This window comes from Hakea prostrata, chromosome 1 (genome assembly GCF_041222555.1).
Source record: "Hakea prostrata isolate BN-2017 chromosome 1, UWA_Hpros_2, whole genome shotgun sequence".
Classification (NCBI taxonomy): domain Eukaryota; kingdom Viridiplantae; phylum Streptophyta; class Magnoliopsida; order Proteales; family Proteaceae; genus Hakea; species Hakea prostrata.
Window position 1 is genome coordinate 24,295,604 of NC_142600.1, and position 13,688 is coordinate 24,309,291.

General features: G+C 38.3%; 1 protein-coding gene across 1 annotated transcript in view; it reads right to left on the reverse strand.

Moving 5' to 3' along the window:
* The window catches only part of LOC149028411 (ion channel POLLUX-like protein, putative (DUF1012)), a 104,853-nt gene that overhangs the window by 44,313 nt on the left and 46,852 nt on the right, over positions 1-13,688 (reverse strand). Inside the window, exons 6-10 of the mRNA XM_089136384.1 lie at positions 3,128-3,203; positions 2,908-3,006; positions 2,659-2,813; positions 2,436-2,540; positions 1,316-1,402 (exon numbers count right to left, since the gene is read on the reverse strand). Coding sequence (XP_088992510.1) covers positions 1,316-1,402; positions 2,436-2,540; positions 2,659-2,813; positions 2,908-3,006; positions 3,128-3,203 — 522 coding nt within the window. The remainder of the gene's footprint in view (positions 1-1,315; positions 1,403-2,435; positions 2,541-2,658; positions 2,814-2,907; positions 3,007-3,127; positions 3,204-13,688) is intronic.

Genomic DNA, 13,688 nt, shown 5'->3' on the forward strand with positions numbered 1-13,688 from the left:
ATCATCACTCAATCTACGTTCTGATGGAGTCCAGATTACTTTTAGGTTGTTTAGTTTTTGTTTCATGTATTTGATAATTGCTAATAATTAATATTTTAATTATAAAAAATATTTTTAATTAGCAAAAAATTCCCAAAGTTTGGGAATACCTTAGGTTATAAGAAATGTGTGCTTAGGCTAAAAATCAATTACTTTGTATTTGAAGTTTTGAACTTAAAAGTAATATATTGAATGTTATGTTTATAGTTTATTTGTCGGAAACCTCTCACCTTATACTATGACTTTGAATGACATATCTATGTTTTTTTTTTTTAGCAAAATGCATGTGCCAATAATGTGTTCTTTATACTCTAGTTAGCTTATATGCAGAGTCCCACCCCAAAATATCCCCTAAAACCTGTTGAAACTTGCTGGAAAAAGTCCCAAATTTCCATTAAGTTTCCCAAGTTTTGACCTAAATTTTTCATTTTCATAGGGTCGAAACCTGAGTTTCCCTCAAATTTTGTTTTACGCCTATGTTCAAAACTTCTTCTTATATGTAGTCAATGGTCTCCCGTGATTCAAAGCAATATCTCCCATCTTTCAAATAAGAGAAACATAAATGCTTAATAAAAGAAATAACACTAAGTATGTTAAAAAGCATAACTAAAACTCTAATAATAAGCCACAAGAAAAAATCAAACATATACTACATTGCTTCCAAAGTTTAGTGGCTTTTTTAAAATATATTTATAATTATAACATACTTTATTAATTACATTATTAACTAAATATAATTAAAGAACACAATCATTATCATAAAAAATCTTTCCAATAATTACATACATACTTGTAACAATATTCTCCTCCTTTTTAAGTATAAAACAGAAAAAAAAATAGTACTTTTTTCAATTTTTAAATAATTACAGAATATAATTATAATTTTCAAATAATTAAAATAAATAAACATCAACAAAAAATTAAATTCAACAACATCAGTGTAGATCGTGTGATGGTGTCACACATACATTAAATTGAATGCTGACTTTTAACTCCTATATAAATTCTAATCTGGGACTTTAATTTCAGCAAACCTAGGCAGTGTTAGACCTATAGGAAAAACACCTAGAAACCCCAACCAGTGCTGGTTCTTATTAAAGAGGGTCCTGGAAGCCAACCCTACACCCGGGGTTTACATCAACAGCAATATGTAAACAAAGTAGCAACTTCCGTATATTCTAGACCTCAGTATTTGATATAGCACATCACAAAATCCCCCATTTAATGAAAAGAATTCCAGCAAGTTAAAAAAAGAAGAGAAAAGAAAAAGGCTAACCTGTCTGTTTTTGTTGGCAATATAATAATAGAACGTGCCTTATTGGCTGCTGCCCTTTCAAATGATTTTGTCAGGCTTAGACTGCAACTGTAGAAGCATTCAAATCGTATAATATTACAAGGAAGCCCAAAATTATCCAAAATCATAAAAAAAACGAGATATGGAGAATGGAGATTGAACAATGTAAAACAAAATTGAGATCGATATTCTCCATTGAGCCAAATCCACATTAGTCTAGGACTACCAGTCACATTCTTAAGTCATAACACAATATCCTTAAAGATGAAAACAGAGGTGCATTTCTTGCTTTATTAGACAAGCTACAGTGAATCATTTGACAAATGATAGAGAAAGTGACCATAATATAAAAGCATTAGTAAACCAGTATGAATTCCTATAAGAAAGACTGCCAACAGAAGCTTAAATTGATGGAAAATGTTGAAGAGAAGAAAAAAGATTTTTCTAGATCACATCATCACAAAGATTGAATATTAAAATTCAGTTTTGGCCTATGTGAAAAATTTTACAACAATGGAAAAGCTAGACGAGAGGAAGAAAGATATTATAATGATCTTCAATGACTAAAACACAATATAGGTGTCTAACAAGGAGACTTCATTAGCTTGTTCGGAAAAATGTGGAATTTCAGATGACACACGTAACAAAGTCTATGTATAGTAAAGCCATACTCTTTCAGATAAATTGTGCACGAGAAAATTCACATTTTTAGTCATAGAAGGTCTTTAATTTTTGAATTATGCTGAAACATTTCCTATTCCCAAGAAGGGCAGCAATAAGAGCTGCACAAGCATGGAAGCATACATTAGAGTGATCACTACGAGCTCTAAAAAAGGAGGGCATTATTTAAATTGGATCATGGAAGTTCTTGCAGCTCTTGAAGTATATTTTCAGCATCCAACTAAAGGTGGGATCATTGCTACCCTGCCTTTTGAAAAACACCACCGACCTTTCCTTAAAAGTTCCAGACCCCTTCAGTTCCATTACTTATCTTTTAGTTCAGGAGGGAAAAAAATTGAATGGTCCAATGCTACTGAAAATTTGTATGTTTTTTTGAAATAAGGTATCAGCATAATTTGAAAATAATTGACTCGATATCTACCTCTTTGTAAGGACATCAATATGGTTAAGATCTTTTGCAAGATTGTCTGCAATCTTGTCCATCTGCTTCCTTGGAAGATCAGATAAAAGAAGAATTCTCTGCCTCCTGTAAAATAAACAACGAAGCAATCAAGAAGCCAAGATATTGGAAGTGCAAGAAATTAAAAAATTTCAAACTAACTTTACTAATAAGGCTTCTACATGATAGCTAAAGAAGTAATTACCTAGCTGTAGCAGTTCCAAGGCGGACTGCGAACTCATGGTACTTATTCAACTGCTTCAGTATATAGTTCAGATGGCTGTTTACTCCACAAACGATAATATGATCAGTCTCCATAACTTGCACTTGTGCTCCTTCTCTGATCTTTTGCATATTACTCTGTTCAGATGTTAGTCAAGACTCATGAGAATGCCATGCTCACAAGACTAAGCTTTTAAAGTTTCCTTCCAACAAACACATCAAATTAACTTACCCTAAATTGTTCTGTCATTGTGCTCAATAAGCGGGAGTAAAACAATATGCCCCATAAAGCAAGCACAAAACCAAGTATGCGTTCAACGCGTGTTCTTTGCTGCAGTGCAACATGAAAATGGTTTTGGAATTGTGAATCACATCATCCGACAATTTCTGTTAGCAACATAAGCAATATCTTCATGAAACATTAACTTTAGTCAGTAAAAGGAGTAACATACTCTCAAGTGAGTAGACGATGAACAAAGGCATGCCCAGGCTTCCCAAAGGCACTCCTCTAGAGAACATGTTCTACCCCTGAAATATCCAACAGAAAATACATCTTAATAAGATAGTGAAAATTAAAAACTAAGATATGATAGAAAGAAGAGCACGATCGGAGATCATTACAAGAAGCAAATCATTCAACAAATTCTTGAATGGCAGAGAGAATGGGTGACAGAAGCATTTAAAATTGTAGAATCACTGTAGTAGAACTACAGAAACCATGAAAATCTAGAGTAATAGATCAACAATTCAAGATAATTAACTTTGATAAGCAAAAGTGTTTGAAAGTTTCCCAGAATAGCAGACTGCTACCTTTGGAATTAAGTGTTTTTCTGAAACCAAGCTGCCTATATGGTATCTTGGTGTACCATTTCAGGTAAACTATCTAGCAGAGACTGAAAACCTATCCTTGACAGAGGGCAGAGGAGATTAGAGGGACAGAAGGCAAGGCTGCTCTCTTATGCAAGAAGGCTGCAACTACTATCATCAATCTTGCAAGGGTGTTATATTTACTGGTCTGGAATCTTTGGCCTGCCACTAAACCTGGAAATGAAGCTGGAATCCATATTGTCAGATTTCTTTGGACTGGCCCATCACTGGATGGAAAGATGCATCTATTGGCGTGGGAGGCAGTATGCAAACCAAAGCAGGAGGGAGGGCTAGGGATTTGCAACATCAACGAAATGAATATAGCGGGGATCATCAGGCAGATTTGGTGGGTTGGTTTGAAAGAACACAGCATTTGGGTCCATTGGGTATATAGCAGGTATCTTAAATGAGACTCAACCTGGACAGTGAAGCCACCTGAAACTGCTCATGGGTTTTGAGGAAGGTGCTGAAATACGAGATAATCCATAGCCTTCTTGGACATAGAAAGGGCACTCACATTTGAGAACCAAATGAGTAGTAGATGAGTTTATAACAGAAAAAATAAGCCTAACCTTTTGTTCAGCCAATAGAGGAATCAACAATAGGTGATTTTATTAGAAGCCAGGGTGTGGAGCCTGCCATGTTCAGTCAAGGAATGAGGAAAAGCAAAATGGAATGACTGGTTCAAGTGACTGATGAGTGAGAGTGCTGTGAAGAGCAAGTGCTTTCTCAACATTGACAAAACAATGCCCCAGAAAGATTGAAATCATGATACTTTCCCTTTACCAGTATAAGTATGAAAACTCAACTGAACTAACGCTTTCTATGCTATAAAAGAACTGCACCAGAAAGAGAGATTTTTTTCAAAGTTACCATCCTCTTATCCTAGAAGTCCATCAACTTAGAAGCAAGGTATTAAATTTTGCCATTTCAGTAAGAGGCACAGCATAATAGGAGGCGAAATGGGAAAGTTCTAAAATTCCCGCAAGACTTCACCCAGCGGTCTAAATCTCGCAAGATGAGGATTTTCGATCAAGTTTGCTTTTCAAGAGGGAAATGGGTCAAAATTTCACTCCTTTTGAGTGAAAATTTTGACCCATTGCTTCTGAGATTCCAGCTCCAAATTTCGCAATCTTGGAGTCGATCTTCATCATTTTCAGCATGTTTTTGCATTGATTTTTCCAGCAAACACATGCATCAGGTGGATCCAGCAATGTATCAGTCAAGTCTTGGAGTTTTTCATCTCAAAGATACACCATTCTTCTCCAAACTAGAAATTTTCACAATGCATGCTAGAAAGTTGTCGGATGGGCATGGAAATATTATACATTATACATCGTTGACCGATCTACGAACTCACGGTGTTGAAATTTTTTTTCGCAAAGTGCATTATTTGTTTATTTTTGGGAGTCAAAAAATGTATTTTCCTACACAAAATGTAAAGAATATACATGATATATGTCTTGTATTGTGATATAATAAATATATCTTGAACTCCATGGGCAGATCTATGGTCTCAACTCTCAAGGAGTCGAAATATTTTTCCACCAATAAATAATTATTTTATTTTTAAAAACTATTCAAATATTTATAAATAAATAAAAGGGAAAAAGGTTTTGAAAATTATAGAAACTTATGGAATGGCTCTCTAGGTGTTTTAAAAGTTTTGTCCATATGGTTTCATCACTGGCTTTGCTTTGGGCAGCCAATTTTATCGGCGGAAAAATTTTAAAAAAGTCATTTTATATTTAAAAAATACATGGGCAAGGGAAAATTTACTAGCTAGGTACACAATTGTTTCTTTGTCTAAAAAATTATTTTCATGTTGCTCAATGACTTATGTTATCATTTTGTGTATGCAACAATGATTATGTTTGAGAATAGGAAGCATGCAGCGTAACAAATAAAGGGGGAGGGTGGTTCACAGCCACAAGGCAGAGAGTAAGCACAAGCTGCTGCTCCAAGAGTGAGGGTGACCTTGCATAGCAGTACTGCATGCCAATTGATGGTAATAAAGCGAAGACACATTGTACTTTTGGAGGCCGAAAGTTTTTAGAAGGTGATATTAGTAGATTTAAGGCACACCTCACCAACAGTTCAAAGGATGTTCAAGCGTGCAACAATGTTTCAGCAGAGATTGTGAAAGCAATCAGAGAGTTAGAAAACGGGGTAGGGAAGAGGAAGGCAAAGAAGCAGAGAGTGGCTAGAGCATTAGATGAGGCAGTAAGGGGGTCTTCTGCATACCCTATTGATTTTGATAGTGACGACAACGATGTTGATCCCATCGATGCCCATAGAGATGAGGCGGCCAAGGACTTGAGGTGGGAGATGGTAGACAGCAGAGGCATCACACCATCAGAAGTAAGAGAGGGCCAAATCTAGATTGCAGAAGTTGGCCCCTCTACAGCAGCAAGAGCTGGACCATCTATGTCAGACGGTTTATTTGGCATTTTCATGAAGTTACAAAGTCAAATGTGTGCTCCTCCCTCAGCAAGTTTTCCATAGTGACAAGATTCGATATTAAAGCAGGATCCTGATTTTTTTAAGAAGGGGGCAAAGCAGCCCAAGGTCTCAGGAGCATGGAAGAACATAAATGGGAAGTCGAAGGAAGTAGTGGTGAAATGGATGCTTTATAACACCATTCCAGCCAACACAACATAACGACCCTATTATCAATCCATGATTGACATGATCGCAAAGGCAGGTCTTGGATACCATGGCCCACCCCTCATAAAGTGATGAACAAGTACTTTACACAATAGAAGGAGCTAGAGGCTCATATTGCAAGGATGAGGCCCTTTTGGTAGACGTATAAAATCATCATAATGTCCTATGGATAGACCAATCCAACTAAAAAGTCAATCATCAACTTTAGGTGTATTGTGATAGGAGGACCATCTTCTTGAGATCTCTAAATGCATCCAAGGAGGTGAGAGACCACACATACATCTATGGACTTCTTCAGGATGTGGAGGAGATGGGGCCAAGAAATGTGGTGCAAATCCTGACAGACAACAGCTCTAACTTCAAAAAGGCCAATGAGTTGATAATGTAGTCTATGAAGTACAATGTATTATGGACACCTTATGTGGCTCACTGCATTGATCTTCTGATGAAGGACATTGGGAAGATTTGGATTGTGGAGAGCATAGTGGAGAGGGCTAGATAGGTCACAAACTTAATATATAATCATGGCTATGCTCTTTAAATAATGAGGCAAGCATGTGGAGGCGACATAGTGCAACCCAGTCTCAAAAGGTTCGCACGAACTACATCACCTTAAAGAGTATCGACGAGAAGAAATTCATGTTTGCATCTCAAGTTTAGTTTAATTGGACAAGGTCCAAGACCCAAAGGGACACACAGCACAAGTTTTTTTTTTTTTTTATGAATAAATAATATATTATAGAGAACGGAACAAACAAGAACGGTCTTTAAGAAGAAGACTAGAAAGAAAAGTTAAGGCCCCAGGAGACAACAATAAGCCTGTTCCTTGAGGTATCAACAATCAAGGGATGGGGAGTAGCTAAAAGTCTAGTGTTGCACAAGGTTCATTATCATCAAATGAGTTTTGGAGAAGGGTGGTGCTAATGTTGAACATGATGGAGCCTATTATAAAGGTCCTACATATGGTGGACTCTTCCATGAAGGGGCCCACTCTGCCGCACCTGTATGCAACCATTCAAGCCATTAGGGAGGCTGTACATTAGGCAAATCCAAGAGGCTGTGAGCACCTTCTGAACATCATCAATGATTGATCGACATCTTATGCATCCACTGCATAAGGCTTGTAAGTAAATATGCAATTTGTTGGTAATTTATGCATTCTTATGTTAATGAAATCTTATATCTCATGTGAGTTTGTAAAGTGTGCAACCTACTATCTTAACCCCAAATACCAGTACAACTATTTGGGGTTAAACACAGAGCTGCTTGAGGCCACGGAGTGAATTTGGAGCCGAACTCGACGCTCTAGTCCCAGTGTAACACCAAGGCGAGATAGTAGGGATTTAGGAGTTGCATTTGAATTTGAAAGACTTTAGCCAACCATCATTACAAATGATTGTGGATCAAGGATTTCAAGGATGGATTCGGGTCCTTTTGAATAGAGGCTTTGTGAAGGGACGAGATCAAACAAATCCAAGTTAGATCAATAACTCTTATAGAATTATTACATTTTAGAAACTATTAGATTTTGTATTAAGTAATAACTTAATGTTTTTATTATAATGCAGCTAAGTGGTGGATTCTCTAAGACAGGAGGGTAGAGAACCTTAAGAAAGTGGTGATCAAGGTCCTCTCGCAAACTTTCTCCGCCTCTAGATGTTAAAGGAACTAGAGAAACTTTAACATGATCCACTTGAAGAGGCGGAAGATTGGGATCTAGGTCCCTAAATGACATTATTTTCGTCCACCATAACCTGAGATTGAAGATGCAGCACATAGGTAGTCAAGTGGAGGGTGACTGGAAGCAAAAGACCATTGGTCTCACAGATATCTTCCAAGTGGACTCAGATGATAAGGACCCCCTCATTGGTTGATGAGGGACAGGGGTGAGCCAGTATTGGACCAACCAGAAGGGAGGCTTGACATAGAGATTGTTTATCATGCATGAATTGATGTCGATGCATTCATGTCAGTTACATGCACAGGAGACAGTTGGTATTCTTGACAATAAGACAATAATGGCCCACACAATGATGATGTTGGGCCTTCCACATATGTGCAAGATCTAGATGAGACCTTGGCTCTTGGTCAGACTCGGCATGGGATGATGATGGTGGTGGTGGTGGTGACGATAATGGTCATAGTGGTGGAGGACTTCAAAAGTGTATAACTATTCCACTACATGAGACATAGCCAAGCCCTATCAAATACACCAAGGAGCTAGAGCTCACCCATGCCACCTAGAATGAGCACCATGCTGGTATACCTTGTCATAAGAGCAAGGACTCCACATCTAGGGGTACTTACACCAGAGGGCCCTAAGGCCAATTCCACCTAGCAAGTTAGAGGAACGCTGACATGGCTAGCTTGGTAGACTCGATGTGATCGATGAGCTTGGATGGCAGGGAGAGTGTGGGGTCTACACTATACGGGACTTATGGGCTTGGCTACAAATATGGATATCCAGGATAGGGATATGGGGGAGAGTTTGGTGGAGCATATGCTAGAGCATATAGAGGCACACATGGTGACTCATCTACTAGTTCGAGTGCGCATGGTGGGTCATATGGTGGCTTATTTGCTGATTTGAGTGGTTTATCTGCATATGGATATAGGGATGGATTAGGCGGATCATTTGTGGAGTCCATCTTTGGATATCCATCAGGGCCACCAGTAGTACTAGTACCAATTGCATACCCTAGTTGCGATACCACAGAGAGATTCAAATGATTCTGATATGAATCCAGAGCGCTAGCAACTGACACAACAACAATCCTTACCCTTACAACACTTAGTGTAAGATGGGTTGGCTATTTTTTGCAGATGATGCTACCTACAGAAGGGCAACGACTAACTACTTGGACCACTATAGGCAATACCATGACATGGGCTAAGAATGTCCACTATTCATAGAGCTCTCTAGGTCAAGGGATGGATCCAGCCCGCAACAATAGCTATTATTAAGTTAGAGTAGGTCTAATGTGTATTATAAGTTTGTAATTTGTAATTCATTCATCTACTAACTACTGTTAGTCTGTTAAGTTATACATTTGTATTGTTTCAACTGTGTACTACTATCTACTAAGTTCTCCACCACATTTGTATTTATATATTGAATTTTAATTGTTGCCTTTTTTATTGAATTTAAATGAAAATCTTAGAGTTCGCTTGCATAATATCCATTTTTACATTTGTTAAAATTCATTTTCCATACTTCGAGTTTTGCCCGCATACAGCTAGGCATGTGTTGATCAAGAACACCACTTTGGGTTAGGCTTTAGGCAAAAATAACACCCCTAGTGTATTTAGTGACCTTAAAAGGATGGACCCCAAAAACCAAGCCAAAATAACCCCAATAACCCACCAATATTTGAGGTCAAAAAGAAAAATCTGAAATTTCAGAATTTCACCCATCTCGCCAAACGGTGAGAAGGCCATATCACAGATGTGGAGAAATTCCGTACGTTGCTAAGAAGGGGACCTGGAACTAAGTCCAGCTAATTGAAACAGGCAATCTATTCTGAATTCATTCGCTGAACTACTTATCCTATATATGACAAGCTGAACTAGCTGTTTTCTTTCCCTAAGAGAGTACTTGGCTAATGATGCTTCCCGAGCATGTATCAACAAGATGAGTAACTCTTGCTTTTCTCTTTATCATACTAGGATAGCAAAGTTGGCTTGAAACAAGCTTCAAAAGGACTTATTCGAGAATCATTTAACAGATATGGGAACAGAATCAGATTCTGCATTTAACAGATATGGGATCAGAATCAGATTTTTGCAGATTCTCAATAAACGAGATGGTGGACAAATTCCTCACTAATGATTGGTGCAGAAATTGCACAAAGCGATTGACCAATCCAATGAGTGTACAGACTATAGAGGATTAACCTCTAGTTGAGAGGCTTAACCAAAATTAATCAGACTTAGTGGTGTCAAAGGGGACAAAGCTGCAGGTCAAATCACTACGAAGTCAGCCTGGGAATCCATCCGGCAGAAGGCACAAGAGATAGATTGGTGGAGAGCAGTGTGGTTGCAGACAATATCCCTAAACACTCCTTTACAGCTTGGAGGAGTCTTAGCACTACCAACTAAGGATAATTTGATCAGAAGGATAATTCTAGTGCAAAAACAGTTGTCTATGCTAGGCAGGAACAGAAAACAAGGATCACCGCTTCTTCGACTGTGAATTGAGCACCTTGGTATCACATTGCATCTTTACAAAGCTTACAAATATGAGAAGGACAAAGCTTACAAATATGAGAAGGGCAATGCAAGAGACACATTTGGCAGCCCTTGGGGTAACGATTGTAATTTGCCTTAGCCCACAGGAGAAAATTGGAGTGGTAGCAAAACTAGCTTTTTGTGCAACAATTCAGCACCTTTGGACTGAGAAGTACCACTAGATTTTCAGAAATAAAGCCAGAACAAAGGAGCAAGTGGTGAAAGCCATTAAGGAGGATGTCATGTTCAGGTGTGGGGCTATTCATTTTTCTTGTTAAGAAAATGCTCAGGCAAGTTATATTGCTGACAAATGGAATACTCCAGTTGAATGGATAGTCAGAGTGCCTAGAGTGTGTTCTTGGATGAAGCCTCCTCAACATATGATAGCACTATGATGGAGCTCTAGCTAACTCATTAGCAACTTTTGAAAGAGTGGTCAGATCAGCAAGAGGGGGAGATCTTACGGCAATTGCAGGAAAGGGGAACTGGAGGTATTATCAATGGAAATGCAAGCTATTTTGAGAGGCTTGCAGATCTGTCTTCCTGAAGACTTCAGAAGTGTCTGTTAGATCAAATTTGAAAGTGGCAACAAGTATAATAAAGAGGAATACTCAAGGGCCATGAAAAGAGCAGGCCATAAAAGAATACATTTTGCAGTTTCAAGCATTGCTCTGACAAGGAATTTCGGCATATTTGGAGAGAACTGAACCAACTGGCAGACTACATGGCAAGAGTACAGCTAGGACAAACTCAGTTGCAGTGGGAACCTCATGAGTTCCCTATAGAGCTTGAGGAGTTAATTACGAAAGATGTGGAAGCAATTGTGTATTACAGAAAATAAGCCCTTCCTATTTCGGATATTGGATCATGCTAGGAAATCTCAATCTCGAAGGCAATCTTGAGCTTTCAGAAAACCGAGATCTAGGTCGAGAACCGAGATATTGTAATTTTTGGGAGGCCAACTCAAGTAAATTGGAGGACCCATCTAAGGGGGTTCCAAGAGTTAGGTTGGGATGAAAGGTATTTAGCCTATTTTAAGCCTTCTAAACACACTAGTGGCCTTAGATTTGAGAGAAAACAACCCTATGTTTGATTTCCAACTCGATCGTAAGTTTGAAACCAAAATGTTGCAGAAATGAACATGCAATATTATAAAACATGAAATATAGAACCATTAATTGATATAAATGAAATCCAAGTAATAAGATACATCAAACAACTTAAATTGTTCAAAATTCCATCCATATGAGTACAATACAACATCATCATTGTCGACTCTCAAGAACACGGTAACACAAGCATCCTAAGTTCCTAACTTCATAACAGAACAAGGGGAAATGAAATCAATCAAGGCACAGCTCCACTAGCACCACGACCATGTGTTGCAGGTCCCCTACCTGCGGCTCTACGGCATTCAGCCAACCCGGTGAGGTGGTCAAGAATATCATCCCTCACAAAATTAGGGACAGCAGGGCACCCGATTGTATCCCTACGATTTCCAACCAAGTGTTGCTAGAACCTCATTTTGCCTCCAATAAGGATTTTACCATAATAGTTACAACTAATCATTTGTCACGTGGATCACTAGGAGTTTTGCAGGAGAAGATCCAGTGAGATTTGGGCGAAAAATCCAGCCAAAAAAGGATCTTGCAGACTGCTTTCGAAAGCGGAACCAAGATCCCTGGTCAAACCGAGATATTGGTCAAGATATGGTGTTTTTCCTATCTCGCCCTTGGTCTTGTCTTGAGCCCATGGAAAACTAAGATCTTGGTCGAGATCTCCTACCATGTACTAGATAGGAGGGTACACCTTCCTTAATAGGATTCTCCACCCCCCCCCCCCCCCAAAAAAAATAAAATTAGGGTGTTCTAGGCAGAATGCCTTTAGGGTGATTTTCTCTATGATAAAAATGCCTACTTATCCCCAAAAAGAATATATGAAGCGTAAAAATTAAGTGCTGGCCTAGGGTCAGAAGAGTTGGAAACTTCGTAGTGAATGGTCCTAGATTGCCTTATCTTTTGCCAGTTCTACCCTATGCAACTCTCTCAATCATCTAGCTTTTTGAGCAACCACAAACCATATCTAGACAGAGCATTATTTCAAGAAATGGACCCCCAAGGCTCCAACACCCAGCCTTTCCATCAGATTTTGGATTCTTTCTTTTGAAATTAAAGCTAATCCTGGTCGAGAAGTTTTTCACGTTTGGACTCCTCAAGAAACAGGCATATTGTTATCTCCTGGGATCCTACTACTATTTCCCTCAAACCTCTGCTTTCCTTGTCTGAAGCTTGGTTCTTCTTCGCTTTTCTCATTTCCTCTTTCCCTCTTCCGGCCTCATAGCTCTTTATCCCTTGGAAATGAATTCATTTATTCATCCAGAAAATGAAAATATGGTTCTCCAAACTCATAGAGAAGGGATACTACACAACATTAAAACATACATAACAACATTTCCAAAATTTAACTGTAGTTTTAAAGAAGAGAATGAGGCGAAGTACAGCTGCTTGGTTAGCAGCACAGACTGAAACATGAAGTAAGGAAACTTCATATGAGTCTTCATTTCTCTTTTCTTTGTTTTTCTTTTCTACCCTCTATGATATGAGAGAAAATGTGATTTATGTATCATCGGCTTACATTACAAGAATACAGATCCATATTACTATTTTGAGACATATTGCCAATAATGCATCATCTAACTCCCTCTACCTAATTTTCAGAATAAATAAATAAAAAGTAGTTCTCTATCTAATTTGGGTCATAATTGCTCTTTTGAGATACATGTCATTCTAAGTATATCACTCCACCTCCCTCAACCAAATTTTCCAAAAACAGAGGAAGTGGGATGGGAGGGCTTGCAATTACAAACTGTGGCTAGAGGCCTATAGCTTGACATACAGAATCTACAAGAGCTACAAACATAAACTAATTGTTGTCCAGCAAAATCTGTCAATTAATTAAACTTCCTTGGATATGCAGGTCTAATCAATTAGAAAAGAGCCAATATCTAGAGAGACACTGGGATGTCTCTAGACTCATCCTTAATCAGCCTTTTATTTCTCCATACACCACACAATATTGTATAGATGGTCCTAGGGTAACTATCCTTTTCCAGTCTTTCTGCACTCATCCAAGGAAATTTCTATGCCATAACTAAGAGTTCCAGAGGAAGTCATATATCTAAGGACGAAAACGGACACAAGGCTGATCTACAACACTGCCAACTCACAAAATAAGGGACCCAAGGGGGGGGAA